The sequence below is a fragment of the Myotis yumanensis genome, unplaced genomic scaffold (assembly GCF_028538775.1).
Source record: "Myotis yumanensis isolate MYYU_CA2020_CCGP unplaced genomic scaffold, mMyoYum1.0.hap1 SCAF_1, whole genome shotgun sequence".
Classification (NCBI taxonomy): Eukaryota; Metazoa; Chordata; class Mammalia; order Chiroptera; family Vespertilionidae; genus Myotis; species Myotis yumanensis.
Window position 1 is genome coordinate 188,497,541 of NW_027223752.1, and position 19,074 is coordinate 188,516,614.

The following is a 19,074-nucleotide window of genomic DNA, read 5'->3' on the forward strand; positions in this document are numbered from 1 at the left end:
CGCCTCAGCTGGGGGGACTGCCCTCATCCTGATGCCTCCCTCCAGGCTGGGCAGTGTGGCAGGCCTGCGCACATCTCCTCCAGGGGGTCTGCTGCGGTCCATCCTGATGCCCTCCTCTGGGCCAGGCGGTGCAGCGGGCCTGCATGCCCTCCACTGGCAGCCTCATGTCCCGGTGGCGCAAGTCCCCGCCCCCGTCCCTGCCCACCAGCTTCTGTGCGCACGCAGCCTGTTGAACGGTCATGACTGGGAAACCCTTAGGACCAATTAGCATATTAATTCTTTATCAAGCCTATCTAATAAAAGACAAAAAGGGTAATTGACCGTACCTTCGCTACTCTTCCCATTGGCTAATCAAGGTGATATGCAAATTAACAGCCAACAAATATGGCGGCCGGCAGCCACACACCTGAAGCGAGCAGGAGGCTTGCTTGCTCCAGTGATGGAGGAAGCCAAGGTTCCCCACCTGCCGCAGCCCGGCTCTGAGCTCAGGAAGCAACAATGTTTCAATTATAGAAGCTAAACAAACCCCAGATACCTGCTTTCAGCCAGCCTCAGCCTCAGAGCTGGAGCCGGCTCTCAGCTCCAGTGACAGCTATAGAAGCAAAAATAAATCCCAGAATAAAATAAATAAATAAATAAAAGAGGCTGGGAGCTTCAGTCACAGACCAGCCTGAAAACGGCCCTCAGCCCCTAACCCAGACAGGCCAGGCACCCCAGTGGGGACCCCCACCTTGAAGGGGGTGTGACCAGCTGCATACACCCATCAGCCCCTCACCCAGGCTGGCCAGGCACCCAAGCAGGACCCCAACCCTGATTTGGGACACCCTTCAGGGCAAACCAGCCGGCCCCCACCCATGCACCAGGCCTCTATCCTATATAGTAACAGGGTAAAATGCAAACTGACCCTAACAGCAGAAAGACTGGGAATGACTGGTTACTATGACACACACTGACCACCAGGGAGCAGACGCTCAATGCAGGAGCTGCCCTCTAGTAGTCAGTCGCTCCCACATGGGGGAGCTCTGCTCAGCCACAATCCAGGCTGATGGCTGCCAGTACAGGGGTGGTGGTGGGAGCCTCTCCTGCCTCCTCAGCAGTGCTAAGGATGTCTGACTGCAGCTTAGGTCTGCTCCCTGCTAGAGGGATGTCTGATTGCCAGCTTAGGCCCAATCCCCCGGGGAGCAGGCCTAAGCCAGCAGGTGGTCATCCCCTGAGGGGTCCCAGACTGTGAGAGGGCACAGGCCAGGCTGAGGGATGCCCCCCCCACACCGAGTGCACAAATTTTTATGCACCAGGCCTCTAGTATCTACACTAATAAAAGCGAAACATGGTAATTAGCGTACGACCACTACCCTTCCCATTGGCTAATCAGCATATCCTTATGCAAATTAACTGTCAGCCAAGATGGCAGCCGGCAGCCATGCACTGAAGCGAACAGGGAGGCTTGCTTGCTCCAGTGATGGCAGACTCCAATGTTCCCCGCCTGACTTGCCGGCCTCTCAGCTGCAACTCTAAGCAACTATGTTGCAAATATAGAAGCTAAACAAAACCCCAGAAACCGGCAAATATCTTGAAAAATATTGGCAAATTAAATATATATATATATATCAGTCATGCCTTAAGGTGAGCCTTTATATATATATATATATATATATGAAAAAGAAAAAAAACAAACTTCAAAACATTTTTTTAAAAGAAACAAAGTTGGAGGAATCCTATTACCTATTTTTAAAACCTAATAACAGGGAGGAGAAAATGGCGGAGGCTTAGACGGACGTGTTGGTGCTTCGTCCCGGACCAGATAGGGGCGAGCAGCTGAAACGGGTAACAATCAGCCCGATCAAGCTGGGGAGGTTCAGCTGAGAGACAGTCTGCAGCCAGGAAAGACAGAAAACTCCTAAAAAATGCGGATGGTTAGAGATTGAGGCTGAAACCTCCCTCTGGGCGCCAGCGCAGCGGCGAGACCGCGCCATCTCAGGCAGCGTTTACCAGCATCCAGAGATCGGCTACTAACCCGGAGGCAATGATTCGCAAACAGCGCGACTGCAAGAGCCAAGGGGAGACCTGCACCCCTCCACGGAAAGATTCAAGCAACAGCGGCCTCCTGATCACCACACGCTCTGCCTGGGGAACAGTTGCTGCGTCTGAAGCCTCCCTCCACCAGCCAGAAGAGCCACCACAACTGTGAACAGCACCCATCAGAGGCCCTGCTATCAACAGAGGAGCCGCTGCTACCACAACCGCCCAAGGAGCAACCACAGACCGAGGAGCCACTGCCACCCAGGGAGCAGCCACTGCCACCCAGGGTCCAGCCACTGAACGATTCAACAACTAGTAATGTCAGTGAGATCAAACGTGGGTAGACAAAGAAACCCCCAAAGGAAAGAAAAGGAGGACTTGCCAGAAAAGCAGCTAAGTGAGACAGAGATATGCAACATGACGGAAAAAGAATTCAGAATAAGGTTCCTAGAGTACATGCACCGGATGTTCAAGAAGCAAGAAGAAACAGATGAAAAACTCAACTACGTATGCAAGAAGCTAGAAGAAACAGATGAAAAAATCAACAACTTAAGTAAGTCCCAAGAAGAAATGAAGAGCGACTTAGCTGCAATAAAAAACACCATTGAAAGTATCAACAGTAGACTGGGAGAAGCGGAGGACCGAATCAGTGAATTAGAAGACAAGGAAGCAAAACACACTCAAACTGTACTGCAAATGGAGAAAAAAATTAAAAGACAGGAGGAGAGCCTAAGGGAACTTTGGGACAATATGAAACGAAGCAACATACGAATAATAGGGGTGCCAGAACAACAGAAAGATGAACATGGATTAGAAAACCTATTCGAAGAAATAATATCAGAAAACTTCCCTGAGGTGGGGAAGAAAAAAGTCACACAAGCCCAGAGAGTCCCAAACAAGGTGAACCCGAAAAGACCCACACCAAGACACATCATAATTACCATGGCAAATGTTCAGGATAAAGAGAGAATCTTACAGGCTGCAAGAGAGAGACGGAAAGTAACATACAAGGGATCTCCCATTAGATTATCAAATGATTTCTCAACAGAAACACATCAGGCCAGAAAAGAATGGACGGAAATCTACAAAGTGATGCAAAGCAAAGGACTGAATCCAAGAATACTCTATCCAGCAAGGCTATCATTCAAAATTGAAGGGGAAATAAGAAGCTTCACAGACAAAAAAGGGCTAAGGGAGTTTATCACCACCAAGCCAGCCATGCAAGAAATGCTAAAGGGACTGGTGTAAAAGAAGAAATATCAAGCTCAGAAAGAAAACAGCCACACACACACACAAAAAAGAAATGGCTACAAACAAGTACCTTTCAATAATAACTTTAAATGTAAATGGACTAAATGCTCCAACCAAAAGACATCGAGTGGCTGAATGGATAAAAAAACATGACCCATACATCTGCTGTCTACAAGAGACCCACCTCATTGGAAAGGACTCACACAGACTGAAAGTGAAGGGATGGAAAAATATCTTTCACGCAAATGGAAAGGAAAAGAAAGCTGGGGTAGCAATACTTATATCTGACAAAATACATCTCAAAGTGAAGGCCATAACCAGAGATAAGGAAGGCCACTTCATAATACTAAAGGGATCAATACAACAAGAAGATATAACCCTGGTAAACATATATGCACCCAATGCAGGAGCACCCACATACATAAGAAAACTTCTGGAAGATATCAGGGGAGATATCGACAATAACACAATCATAGTAGGGGACTTTAATACACCATTGACATCACTGGATAAATCCGCTAGACAAACAATCAGCAAAGAAACAGCAATCCTAAATAACTCACTAGATCAGATGGACTTAATTGACATCTTCAGAACACTACACCCCACAGCTGCAGAATATACATTCCTCTCAGGTGCTCATGGGACATATTCAAAAATAGACCACATATTGGGTCACAAGCAAAGTCTCCACAAATTCAAGAAGATTGAGATCATAAAAAGCATCTTCTCAGACCACGATAGCATAATGTTAGAAATAAACTACAATAAAAACAACCCAAAATACTCAAACACTTGGAAGCTGAATAGCATGTTATTAAATATTGATTGGGTTACCGATGACATCAAAGAAGAAATTAAAAACATCCTGGACACTAATGACAATGAAAACACAACAATCCAAAACCTCTGGGACACAATGAAAGCAGTCCTGAGAGGGAAGTTTATAGCTCTACAGGCCTATCTCAAAAAACAAGAAAAAATGGTAGTTAATCATCTAACTCTACAACTCAAAGAATTAGAAAGAGAGCAACAAGAAAACCCCAGAGTGAGCAGAAGGAAGGAGATAATAAAGATTAGAGCAGAAATCAATGACATAGAGACCAAAAAAACAATACAGAAAATCAATGAAACCAAGAGCTGGTTCTTTGAAAGGATAAACAAGATTGACAAACCCCTCGCCAGGCACACCAAGAAGCAAAGAGAAAGGTCCCAAATAAACCAAATCAGAAATGATAGAGGCGAAATAACAACAGACCCCACAGAAATACAAATGATTGTTAAACAATACTACGGGCAACTCTACTCCAACAAACTAGACAACCTGGAGGAAATGGACAAATTCCTAGAAAAATACAACATTCCAAAACTCAATCAGGAAGAATCTAAAAACCTCAATAGGCCAATAACTATGGAAGAAATTGAAGCAGTCATCAGAAAGCTTCCAGCAAACAAAAGCCCAGGGCCAGACGGCTTCACAGGGGAGTTCTACCAAACATTCAAAGAAGAACTAAAACCTACCCTCCTCAGACTACTACAAAAAATTCAAGAGGAAGGAACACTTCCAAGCTCATTCTATGAAGCCAGCATCACCCTAATACCAAAACCAGGTAAAGACATCACAATGAAAGAGAATTACAGGCCAATATCCCTCATGAACATAGATGCCAAAATCCTCAACAAAATCTTAGCAAATCGGATCCAGCAGTACATCAGAAGGATCATACACCATGACCAAGTAGGATTTATCCCAGAGATGCAAGGATGGTACAACATCCGTAAATCAATAAATGTGATACATCACATAAACAAATTGAAAGAAAAAAACCACATGGTCATATCAATTGATGCAGAAAAAGCATTCGACAAAATCCAACACCCATTTTTGATAAAAACTCTCAGAAAGGTGGGAATAGAAGGATCATACCTCAACATAATAAAAGCCATATATGACAGGCCCACAGCCAACATCATACTCAATGGACAAAAACTAACACCATTTCCCCTAAGAACAGGAACAAGACAGGGATGCCCACTCTCACCACTCCTGTTCAACATAGTACTGGAAGTATTAGCCATTGCAATTAGGCAAGAAGAAGAAATAAAAGGCATCCAAATTGGAAAAGAGGAAGTAAAACTGCCCTTATTTGCAGATGACATGATATTATACATACAAAACCCTAGAGACTCCATCAAAAAGCTACTAGACTTAATACATGAATTTGGCAATGTAGCAGGATACAAAATTAACCCCAAGAAATCTGAGGCATTTCTATACACCAATAGTGAACTTTCAGAAAGAGAGATTAGAAAAACAATCCCATTTACCATCGCACCAAAAAAATTAAGATACCTAGGAATAAACTTAACTAAAGAGGTTAAAGACCTCTACTCAGAAAACTACAGGACGTTGAAAAAAGAGATAGAGGAAGACATAAACAGATGGAAGAACATACCATGTTCTTGGATTGGTAGAATCAACATCATTAAAATGTCCATACTACCCAAAGCAATCTATAAATTCAATGCACTTCCCATTAAAATACCAATGGCCTTCTTCAAAGATCTAGAACGAACTCTCCAAAAATTCATCTGGAATAAAAAAAGACCCCGAATAGCTGCAGTGATCCTGAGAAAGAACAAAGTAGGTGGGATCTCAATGCCAGATATCAAACTGTATTACAAAGCCACTGTTCTCAAAACTGCCTGGTACTGGCACAAGAACAGACATATAGACCAGTGGAATAGAATAGAGAGTCCAGAAATTAGCCCGAACCAATATGCTCAATTAATTTTTGACAAAGGAGGCAAGAACATACAATGGAGCCAAGATAGTCTCTTCAATAAATGGTGTTGGGAAAATTGGACAGATATATGCAAGAAAATGAAACTAGACCACCAACTTACACCATACACAAGAATAAACTCAAAATGGATAAAGGACTTAAATGTACGACAGGAAACCATAAAAATTCTAGAAGAACACAAAGGCAACAAAATCTCAGACTTATGCCAAAACAATTTCTTCACTGATACAGCTCCTAGGGCAGTTGAAACTAAAGAGAAACTGAACAAATGGGACTACATCAAAATAAAAAGCTTCTGCACAGCAAAAGAAACCATCAACAAAACAACAAGAAAACCCACCTCTTGGGAAAACATATTTGCCAACGTCATATCTGATAAGGGCTTAATCTCCAAAATTTATAGGGAACTCATACAACTTAACAAAAAGAAGATAAACAATCCAATCAAAAAATGGGCAAAGGATCTAAATAGACACCTTTCAAAAGAGGACATTCAGAAAGCCAAGAGACATATGAAAACATGCTCAAAGTCACTAATCATCCGAGAGATGCAAATCAAAACAACAATGAGGTACCATCTCACACCTGTCAGAATGGCCATCATCAACAAATCAACAAACGACAAGTGCTGGAGAGGATGTGGAGAAAAAGGAACACTTGTGCACTGCTGGTGTGAATGCAGACTGTTGCAGCCACTATGGAAGGCAGTATGGAGGTTCCTCAAAAAATTGGAAATGGAACTCCCATTTGACCCTGTGATCCCACTGCTAGGAATATATCCCAAGAAACCAGAAACACCAATCAGAAAGGATATATGTAACCAGATGTTCATAGCAGCACAATTCACCATAGCTAAGATCTGGAAACAGCCTAAGTGCCCATCAGTAGATGAATGGATTAGAAAACTGTGGTACATCTACACGATGGAATACTATGCTGCTGTTAAAAAGAAGGAACTCCTACCATTTGCAACATCATGGATGGAACTGGAGAGCATTATGCTAAGTGAAACAAGCCAGTCAATGAAGGAAAAATACCACATGATCTCACTCATTCATGGATAATAAAGACCATTACAAACTTTTGAACAATAATAGATACAGAGGCAGAGCTGCCTCAAACTGATTGTCAAACTGCAGTGGGAAGGCCAGAGAGAGTTGGGGGGCAGGAGGGAGGGGAGTAAGAGTTCAACCGAAGGACTTGTATGCATGCATATAAGCATAACTAATGGACATAAGACACTGGGGGGTAAGGGAGGGTAGGGGTTTGTCAAGGGCGGGGGGGAAAAAAGGACACTTATGTAATACCCTTTGTAATACTTTAAGCGAAAAAAAAAACAAACAAAAAAAAACAAACAAACAAACAAAAAAAAAAAACCTAATAACAATGTGTTGTTCACAAAATGATAGACACATAGGTCAATGGAATAGAATAGAAAATCCGTAAGAAACAGACCCACACATATATGGACAATTGGTTATTGACAAAAGTACTTCAAAATCCAATGGAGAAAAGATGGTCTTTCAACAAATAAATGTCAACAACTGGAAATCGAAATTTAAAATAAAATCCTTTCACTCTTACCTTGCAAAATACACAAAATACAATTCAAATGAATTATGAAAGGTCCCAGGTTCAATTCCGGTCAAGGGCATGTACCTTGGTTGCATGCACATCCCCAGTAGGGGGTGTGCAGGAGGCAGCTGAATCGATGTTTCTCTCTCATCGATGTTTCTAACTCTCTATCCCTCTCCTTCTCCCTTCCTCTCTGTAAAAAAATCAATAAAATATATTTTTTAAAAAATTACATGTGAATATTCAAAAAATTCTTACAATACACATACAAAACTGAATGATAAAGAAAAATTGATAACTTGAATTTCATCATAATTTTCTACTATTTGAAACATAGTGTTAAGAAAATTTAAAAAATAACACTGCACAGAGAGGAATAAAATATTTTCAAAATGTGTATTGGGCAAAGAACTTGTAATTAGAATATACAGAGAGCACTTATAATCAATAAGACATTTCACCAAAGAAGAGATATGATGGCAAACTAGAGGCCCGGTGCACGGATTTATGCACCTGTGAGGTCCCTCAGCCTGGCCTGTGGGGATTGGACCAAATCTGGCTCTCCGACATCCCCCAGGGGATCCCAGATTGTGAGAAAGCAGCTCTTGGGTGACACACCCCGGAATAGGGCTCCCTCCTCTCTGGTTCTGAGTGTGTCACCTGAGAACTGCACCTGCCAAGTCACTGCAGTTCAGCAGCTCCTGAATTGAGCATCTTTCCCCTGGTATTCAGTGCGTGTCATAGCTACCAGTCAGATGGCTGAATGGTTGTACGGTCGCTTGGGCTTTTTTATATAGAGATAAGCACATGAAAGGATGCTAAGCGTCTTCGGTCAGTAGGGAACTACACTGACAGTCTTGACAAAAGTATTAGCAGCTACACTACTCCCATCCCTTCTTTCCTCTTTTATAGCCTCTGCCTTGTGGCTACTACATCCAGCTGGCATGAACCTCAATGGAGGAGAGATGAGAGATGAGGTTTACATCACAGTGAAAACAGAGATGGTTATAAAGCAAAGGCTGAGGGAACAGGAGAATGAAGAACCTGGCCACCACCACCACCAACAACAACCAAGTAACTATGGAAATGAGTGGCCTCTCGCTGGCACAGAGACAAAAGCTTCAGTAAGGGAACAGGTGCAAATTAAAACAAAGAGATAGGAGAATGATTTGTGAAAGAAGTATCATAGAATTGAGGCAAAATGGATGTGTCTGTCTTCATACTCCTTTCTGTCTGATTAACTCTTACTTATTCTTGAAGAGTAAATTTAGCAGTCATGCCTTAAGGCGAGCCTTCTCTGCTCTTCACAGCCCCCCAAATCCTGACATAGTACTACTTCAGGGGGTCACCCCAGCACCTATGACAACATCTATTATTTTCTGTTGGAATTGCCTTTTTATTGAGATATAACTCACCTACAATAAAATTCAAACTTTTAAGGTATACAATGGTTCCTAGTACATTTACAAAGTTGTGAAATCATCATTAATATCTAATTCCAGAACATCTTATCATCCCCAAAAGAATCCCCATACCTTGTAGTCATTCTCTATTCACTCTTCCTTCAAACCACAAATCTACTTTCTGTCTATAGAAATTTACTTATTCTGGACATTTTATATAAATGGAACTATACAATACATAGCCTTTTGTCTGGCTTCCTTTGCTTAGCCTAATGTGTTCACTTAAATATATTTCTTTATTGGTTTCAGAGAGGAAGGGAGAGGGATAGAGAGATAGAAACATCAATGATGAGAGAGAATCATTGATTGGCTGCCTCCTGCATGCCCCCTACTGGGGATCAAGCCCACAACCTAGGCATGTGCCCTTGGCCAGAATTGAACCTGGGACCCTTCAGACCACAGGCCAATGCTCTATCCACTGAGCCAAACCGGCTAGAGCAGTGATTCACTGCTTTTTATGGCTGAATACTATTTCATTTAATCTATATACCACATTTTTTAATCCATTCATCAGTTGATAGATACTTAGATTGTTTCATTTTATGGCCACTATGAATAATGTTGCTATGATCATTGGTGTATAATTTTTTAAGTGAATCTATGTTTTCAGTTCCCTTGGGTACATACTTAAGAGTTCAATTGCTGGGTCATATGGCAACTCTATTATCTAACTTTTTGAAGAACTGTTTTTCATTTTATATTCCACCAGCAACATAACTGTCTTTCATTTATCTAACCCTCAAATTTCTTGAGACTAGGACTTAAGTCATACGCTAGAGTATCCCCTGCACCTAACATAGTGCCTAATGCAGTATGGTTGTCTATGAGTATTTGCGAAGTGAATTACTAAATATCCAAGAATAATTTTCTTTGCCTTATGCCTTCTTCTAGAAAAGTAATTATCAAAATACCCCTTCTTGATATCTCTAACTTTCATCTATCCAGATTCTTTCCTCTATCAAACTATTATAAGTAATGACATACTCTTAGGTGCCAGCACTTCATGAAATGGGTGCTCTCTGATTGCTAGAACAGATGTGATCTAGTTGAGGCTGCTCCCTACACATTAGAGAAGTTCATGTAAGATAATCCAATAGCAGAATCAAGTATTTCCAAGTTGGTACTGGTTGGTAAGCAGTCACATGTTCCTGCATATTTTCAAAGTGATCATCTAGCAAATACAGGCACAGGTCATGTGTGGCTCTAGAACACGCTCTCCTAGCCCAGCTGCCAATAACATACAATGGATCTGGCAGGGAAGGGAACAAAGTGACTCCCACATGGGGCAAGAGGAAACATATGGAGCCCACCCATTACAGAGGGAGGCTGAGAAGTTCTGCAGATGAAAGGGCCTTCCAATTCTAGCAGCTCTGGGTAGGGATTAATCTCCCATGACTGGCACTTAAGTCCTCTAATGACTTCCAGCTCTGGCCAGTTAAAGAGTCTATTGCATAGAGTAAATATCCACTTTGATCCTCAAACACAAAATGGACATGTACATGGATAAAATTTACATTTTAAACATAACAAAACTCATCTTGATATGAAATAGGATACATCTCTAATAAAATATGAATATACACTAATTCCTCATAAAATCTCACAAATATCTTCTTCCCCGGACAAATGAGCATCTATATATATAAAAGCCTAAATGACCATCACAACCGAACAGATGACCAAACAGGATGTGTGGGGCAACCAGGCCAGCAAGGAGGTTAGTGAGGGACAACCAAACGACTGAGCAGCAGGCTGCATGGGGCAACCAGGCTTTCAGGGGGGGCAGTGAGGGGTGACTAGGCCGGCAGAGCGGGGCAGTGAGAAGTGACCAGGCTGGCGGGGGAGCAGTTAGGGCAACTAGGCCATCTGGGTGGGGCATTTGGGGGTGACCAAGCTGGCGGGGGAGAGGGGCAGTTGGGGGCAACTAGGCTGGCAGGGGGGCAGTTAGGGGTGACCAGGCAAGCAGGGGGGGGGGGTGTTAGGGGCGATCAGGTAGGCAGGCAGGTGAGCATTTAGGAGCCAGTGGTCCCGGATTGTGAGAGTGATGTCCTGGGGATCGGGCCTAAACCGGCAGTTGGACATCCCCCAAGGGGTCCCAGATTAGAGAGGGTGCAGGCTGGGCTGAGGGGACCGCCCCTTCCCATGCACGAATTTCGTGCACCGGGTCTCTAGTTTATTGATATTTACAGAAGACTTCCTTGATGTTTTACGCAAGACACATCACATTGTACACATGTACTTTGCATCATTTCAATTTTGTAAGAATAAAAGTTAAGTGTAATTCTGTGGAATAAATTTTTGAAGCTTTAAATAAATTACCTGTGGTAAATAGAATGACCCCTCCAAGGATGCCCATGAATTCTTAGAACCTGTTAATATGTTACATTACATGGCAATAGAGAGTTGCAGATGTAATGAAGGTCACAGACTTTAAAATAGGGAGACTATCCTGGATTATCTAGACAGACCCTGAGTGATCACATGAACTCTTACAAGGAGAGATCTTTCTCTGACTAGAGTCAGGAAAGATGCTGCAGAAGGGAAGTCAGGGAGATTTGAAGGGCGAGGGAATCTTGACCCTTTCTTGATGGTGGGGGACCCATGTGGAAAGCATAAGAAGGAATGGGCAGGCTGTAGGAGCAAAGACCAGTGCCCAAATGACAGCTGACAAGGAAATCTGATCCCAATCCTTTACTCCCAAGGAGCTACATTTGGCCAGCCACTTGAGTGAGTGTGGAAATACACTCATCCTCAGAGCCTCCAGGCAATAACTCTGTCCAGCCAGAATCAGGACTTCAACCTTGATATATTGAGCAGAGAATCCATCTGAGCCACTATACTCTGAATTCTGACCTAAAGAGCTATGAATAAATAAATACAGTTGTGTTCTTTTAAGCTACTGTTTGTAATAGTGTGCTATGGCAGCAATAAAAATTAATATATTACCAAATATCAGTATATTAAATTCCAATATTCTATGGTTCTGAACTACAATAACCACTAGAGCAATCAATTAAAACTGTACATTCCCAGAACCAATTTATATTCCACTACCAAATGCTATCCTATTAATAAAAGCCTATGTGGTCGTCATATCCTCATCTGTGATGTCCTCATGCCGCAAGGAGCTATCACCAGGAGGCTGAGTGCGCACCAGGTGCACGCGGGTGGGCGGGGCTGTGTGGGAGTGTGGGTGGGTGCATGCGTAGCGCAGAGGCAGGGCCACGGCTCCAGCCTACCTTTTTGGGGAAATCCATCAAGGAGCCCTGGATGGGTGGGCAGGGTCTACCTCTTTGGGGCAATCGATTATGGGGCTCCTGCACTGTGAGAGGGCACAGGCCAGGCTGGGGGACCCCCACCCATGCACAAATTTCATGCACCAGGCCTCTAACTTCTTATAATAAATAGATAGACGATTGCTACTCATAATTACTGGATACTTCTTAAAATGTTATCTAGGAACAATACACCTATTTATAAGTAATTATCCTTTCCAACTTTTACAACTTTAGCATTCATTTTTAAAAGGAAATAGATAACACTTTGTCAAGTCTTTATAAAATTGTTTTACCAGTTTCATACAGTTCACTTTAGGTGTACCACTCCATAATATGTTCAGTATATTTTGTTAGATTCATATTTTATATAACCATATCTTAGTCACAGTAACAAAAGCCAGTGATCATTAATAGAGTTAAATAAATCAATGTTTACAAAAATGTGAGAACATAATGATGCCAAATCTCTACAGGTCTCAGAAGTACAACGAATTCTAAGGCAAAAGTCACTCATAACACACTTCAGGATATTTCAACTTCGACCTGCCACAACCAGTGCTTTCAAATGACAACAAAATGGGTTTTTCCAGGGGCTCTACACTTACTATAAAATCTAGATTTGGAACATGGACACTTACTTTTTCTGAGTTCGCTCAGCCAGCCTTGCAATCTCAATAGCTGCCTTCCTTGTTTCAAAATCTTCCCTTTTCACCACCTCTCCAGTCCCTCGGTAGCCCAGCTCCACCAGCTGGCGGGCCAGGCCTTCATCCTACAGAGAATACCAATTGTTAGATTTGTAGGAGAATTAGACATCTTATTTTACCCAGTGCATACTGATTAACTGTTTCAAATGAAATATCTAATGTATCACTTCAAAATGATATAAGATCTATTAGATATGAAAAATTAGAATTCTAACAATACTATACTTTTATAAACATCTGATTTGTCATCCCTTTCCCACAGATGTAAAATGAAAAATAAATCAATCACTAAGTTTTCTCAAAGGGATTAGAAGACAAAAGTCAGTTGTGTTTTTAATCAATTTATGAGAACAGCTGTAGATAATTAATAGAGAATCTTTAAAACAATAAAATTAGAGACAATAGTGCTCATACAAAAAAGACTTAAAAAAAAAAAACAATCGCACAGAAACAGAATTGGGTTGCTTTCAGAAAATTCAACATTTCAGAGACTTACTTCCTTGAAGTAAATTAACTGATGACACAGGGCATTATGACTTCAAACACAAAATAAAGAGCAGATGAATTTCCTATTTAAATAAAAAGATATTGTTTCCATATAATGTTGGCACCCATAAAAACAGAAAAGTAGAAACACAAGATGACCACAAAAGGCTTCAAATTGAAAAGAAATTTTCCCACAATACATTGGGCCTTTATATTTTAGTTACTGTGAGAATTGTCTCACACATATTTGTCACTTGCATAGCATATTAAAACATATTTTTTCCCATAAGTTGAAGAGGTGTGAATTTATCTGAAGTTACTAATATAAAGACTAAAGTAGCCCTGGCCAGTGTGGTTCAGTTGGTTGGAGTTGGAAAGGAACCCTTCGGTGCATAGGTTCCTTTCTTGGTCAGGGCACATACTCAGGTTGTGGGGTTCGATCCCCAGAATCCTCAGTTGATCCCTAGTCCAGGCAGAGACAACCAGTCGATGTTTCTTTCTCTTTCTCTCCCTCTCTCTCGTTTTCCCCGCTCTTTCTCAAAAATCAGTAAAAACATATCCTCGGGTAAGGATTAAAAACTCAAAAAGACTAAAGTATTACATAGAAATATGTATAATGTAATAATAGTCCTTATATGATCATCTTAATTAAATATAAAATACCTAAAATACAGTGAAAACAGGATATATATCATTGCTAAAGACCCTTACTTAATACATCACTGTTGAATGCAAGAACTGTCAAATAGGATTAAATGAAAAAGTATAGCATGCATGGTTAATAATCTATTCAACTCATAATGGCTATTTTAAAGTTCAAATTATTGGAGCAAAACCAAAAAAATATATACTATCAACCTAGAAAATTGCTACTTTTCTTTGCTAAACATTAAAAGCAAATACTACACTCTGTGTAGCAATGTGGATACATTTGCCGAGCTAATATAATGCAAAGCACCAGGTCTTGTCCAGGCTGTTTGCCTTCTTCCTGACTTGTTCCCCTGCCTACTTTACTTGCCTTCCCTAGTCCCTTCAGTGTGAACCACAAAACTGGGCAAATGTCTCCACCTAGTGGAATTCATATTTAAGAGAAAAAGCAGTTAAATATGAATGCCACAACACAAAATTTTGATGATTTGTGTGCAAATTTTCTTAAATATATTACTAAAAGTGAGTTTATGGGAAGAACTCAGCTCTGTGAGACTCTGAGGGTCTTCTAGCAGAATAGAAATGGCTTGTGGTCAATAGAGTATTTTATATAGCAAAGACCATTTGAAAGTTGCTGTATTAATTTTGTGGGTAGTGAATTACGCATTCCTGTGTGCCTTACATGGGCCACACAAAAATTATTTGGATAGTTCTGCACTCATCACCATTAACGTATATTGTAACAAATTGGTGTGATCTACTTAGAAAGCAAGTAGAGTTGAAGTTGGTTGCCTCACTTAATTGCCCTAACTGGTAGAATCGTGAGTCATCTCTCCGGTTTAAATGCTCAACTATCTTTAAAGAAATTGAGAAATAAAATATTTTATTGATTTACATACTTAGCATTTCTGGGGCTTTCTATTCCTTTGTGTAGATCCAGGTCTTCTATGATATATGATTTTCCTCTCACCTAAAAATCTTTGTTTAACATTTCTTGTAGTTCAGGTCTGCTAACAACAAATTACCTTGGCTTTTGTTTGACTGAAAAAAAACATTTATTTCACCTTAATTTTTGAAAGACATATTTTCTGGATTATTAGTGCTGCAGGTTGACTTTTTACTTTTCAACACTTTAAAGATGTCATCCCATTGTCCCATGGCTGGTATTTTTTTAAATATGTGTGTGTTTATTTTTTAGAGAGAGAGGGAAGGAGAGAGAGAGAAACATGGGTTGCCTTCCATATGCACCCAACTGCCCATTCACCACCCACGGACCCACAGCCTGGGCATCTGCCCTGACTGGATTCAAACTGGCGACCTTTTGGTACACTGGGCAATGCTCAACCAACTGAGCCACACTGGCCAGGGCTATTTCTGAAGAGAAGTGTTCAGTCTTCCCTGTCTTTGTTTTATTCTACTCTAGAGACCCGGTGCACACAAATCGTGCACTGGGGGGAAAGGTTCCTCAGCCCGGCCTGTGCCCTCTCTCAGTCCGGGAGCCCTCGGGGGATGTCCAACTGACAGCTTAGGACATCCCTCTTGCAGTCTGGGACCCTGCGCTCCTTACCGCCCACCTGCTTGCTGCTCCTTACCGCCCACCTGCTTGCTGCTCCTTACCACTCGGATCACTGCTCCTTAGTGCTGCTGTGGAGGCGGGAGAGGCTGCCACCACCACTGCTGCGCTCACCAGCCGGGAGCAAGGCTACTGGCTGAGCGGCACTCCACCTGTGGGAGCGCATTGACCACCAGGGAGCAGCTCCTGCATTGAGCATCTGACCCCTGGTGGTCTGTGTGCATAATAGTGACCAGTCGTTCCGCCATTTGGTTGATTTGCTTATTAGGGTTTTATTATATAGGATAGAGGCTTGGTGCATGAATTCATGCACTGGTGGAGTCCAGCTGGTCCACCCCTGATGGTGGCCATCGGGGGCAGGCCAGCAGGGGTGAGGGACCGTGGGCGGTGCTAGCCAGGGCAAGGGGGTCACAGACAGTTTGCCAGCCAACCCTGCCCCCAAATCAGAGTGGGATGCCCGCTCTGGGGCAGAGCTGGCCAGGGGTAGGGGCTACAGGCTTTCTGGTCATTCTGCCATTCGGTCAATTTGCATATTGCCCTTTTATTATATAGGATGTGTCCTACTTTACAATCCTTTAAGATTTTCTATTTATTACTGATTTCCAGCAGGCTTAAGATATTCCTTGAAGTGATTTCTTTGTTTATTCATTTATTCTGCTTAGAATGCTTAGTACTTCTTGGTCCTATAAATTTACAGTTTTCACAACCTTTTTTAATCATTAGTTTTTCCAATATATTTTATTCCCTACTTCCCTCTGATTCTTCTGGGATTACACTTATGTTTTTGTGGGAGGTTTTTTTTGAAGGAAAGCATATCATTTTTTTTTTATTAAATCTAATAGTTTGGAGTATAATAGTTCATTTTAGTAAAAACAAGTAATTACTTGTTAGACAAAGTATGTAAACAAGGCAATAATCTTTTATTAATTGTTAATGTGGTTTTTTTTCTCATGTGATCATGAGTCATTAACATTTGGATGTTTGAGGTTTGGGAGTTTTAGCTATGGGGAGGCATCATGCAAAACAGAACCCAGAGACAGAGACCCTGAAGAGAAGGCTTCGATACTCTACACGAGCTGTAAGACATGTGGCAATGCCAGGCCCCACCCAGTGGGCAGCAAATGTGGAAGTCTTTATTCTGAATAGATGGCTATATTTCACTGGGACAATTTTAGAAGCCTCCCAGCTGCTGGAAGAAACACCTAACCCTAAGGATGTGCAATAGAATGGTGCCTTTGGGTTGCTCTGGTTTTGGACTTTGGCAGACAGTTCCTCATCAGAAGCCAGCAGGTCACTGCCCCAGTCCTACAGGTTCCTGTAAAGCTATAGGTTAGTGGCTATATTTGCACAGTTCACTCCCTGTACTGGTTTCTGGCTGTACTACACACATACATACACATACACACACACACAATGTGAGGGTAGACCAGGATTGGGTTTTGTTCATGGAGGAGTCTGGGACAGGGGGCAACTTGGGCAGCCAGGTGTTTCTCATCCAAAGAAGAAAAAAAAAGAAAATTCTTGTGGCCACTGGAATGCTTGACATTGCCCCACAGGCTGCTGGGTTCAGTTGGTTTTTATTTGTGTTATTTGTTATGTTGTTTATTACTGGAGAACAATTGTTGTAGCTCAATCTTGGATTTCTGTACCAAACTCGCTGATTTGTTCTAACAGGGATCCAGTTAATTTTCTTGCATTTTCATGGCAATCATACTGCCTATAACTAATAATATTCTGACTCCTTCCAAGTATTTATGACATTTTTCTAGCATTGTTTTGGTCAGATTGTCAATAAAAAAATAAGATGCTTATTAAAATGCTGAAATGTTTAACCACTAAATAAGAAGTTTACTACAACTGTTTGCTATATACTCTTTATCAAGTTAAATTAGTAAGTTTAGAAATTTACCCTATGCTTTTCTGCATCTATAGATATTATCAGGTTTTATTTTTTAATTTATTAATGTCATAAGCTCATCTTGTGATAAATCACACTATTCATACTGTAATTTATTATCCTAATATATAAAAGCCCAGGGTTGTAACAACCAATCACAACGAAGGCTGACCAACCCAGAAGTCCTTGGTGACCCAGCACTGACTGCCCCGCTGCAGCCTGACTGCCCAGGAGGCTGAGACCCAGAGAGAGAGGCAGGGTCTGATCCGCAGCCTCAGTGGCAGCTGTTGATCAGTACTTGCCTCTCTCTTTCTCTCCCTCTTTCTATCCAGGCTTTACTAGTAGCCAGGCCTTTCTTTCTCTCCCAGCCTCCAAGGGGGCTTCTGTTCATCCCTGCCCCTCTGATTAGGCCCAAAGATAGGCCTGGAAATGCTGACTGGCATAGGAACCAACCAATAAGAACCAAATGTGAATTCTCTGAAAAACCAATAGCTGTCTAGGAGGTGGAGCTTTTGATGCTGACTGGCATAGAAACTGACCAATCAGAACCAAATGTGGGTGCTATGAAGAACCAATGGCTGCCTAGGAGGTGGAGCTTTTGATGCTGACTGGCATAGAAACTGACCAATCAGAACCAAATATGGGTGAATGTAAGGAGCCAATGGCTGCCTAGGAGGCAGAGCTTTTGGCGCCGACTGGCATAGAAACTGGCCAATCAGAATCAAATTGGCCAGCAGGGGAGGGCAGTTGTGGGTGAGATCAGGCCTGCAGGGGTGGGCTGTCGGCAGGGGAGGGCCATTGGGGGTGAGATCAGGCCAGCAGGGGAGGGCAGTTGGGGGCAACCAGGCTGGGAGGGGAGGGCAGTTGGGGGCAATCAGGCAGGCAGACAGAGGCAGTTAGGGGCAACTAGGCCAGCAGGGGAGGGCAGTTAGGAGTGATCAGGCAGTCAGGCAGGTTAGCAGTTAGGAGCCAGCAGTCCCAGATTGTGAGAGGGATGTCTGACTGCCAGTTTAGGCCCAATCCCACAGGGTTTAGGCAGTTGGACATCTCCCAAGTGGTCCCCAATTGGAGAGGGTGCAGGCTGGGCTGAGGGAACCCCCCCACCTCCATGCACAAATTTCATGCACCAAGCCTTTAGTTTCTTAATATAATCCTGGGTTCATTTTACATTTCTTTTCATTCAGTTTGTAAGTAAAATTCATTTTTAGCTTTTTATTTTATGCTATCCTTTTCTGAATTGAGGTCAGGATTACACAGGTCTGATAAAATTATTTAAGAAAATTAAAATTACATCCTTTCCTTTTTAATTAAATCAGACATAAATAATTCTGCTTATGAAAATTAAAACATGGAAGATATAGTCAATTTGTATT

General features: G+C 42.1%; 1 protein-coding gene across 1 annotated transcript in view; it reads right to left on the reverse strand.

The window, feature by feature from the left end:
- The window catches only part of CFAP299 (cilia and flagella associated protein 299), a 552,389-nt gene that overhangs the window by 522,610 nt on the left and 10,705 nt on the right, over window positions 1-19,074 (reverse strand). Inside the window, exon 2 of the mRNA XM_070409369.1 lies at window positions 13,032-13,162. Within this exon, the coding sequence (XP_070265470.1) occupies window positions 13,032-13,162 (131 nt within the window). The remainder of the gene's footprint in view (window positions 1-13,031; window positions 13,163-19,074) is intronic.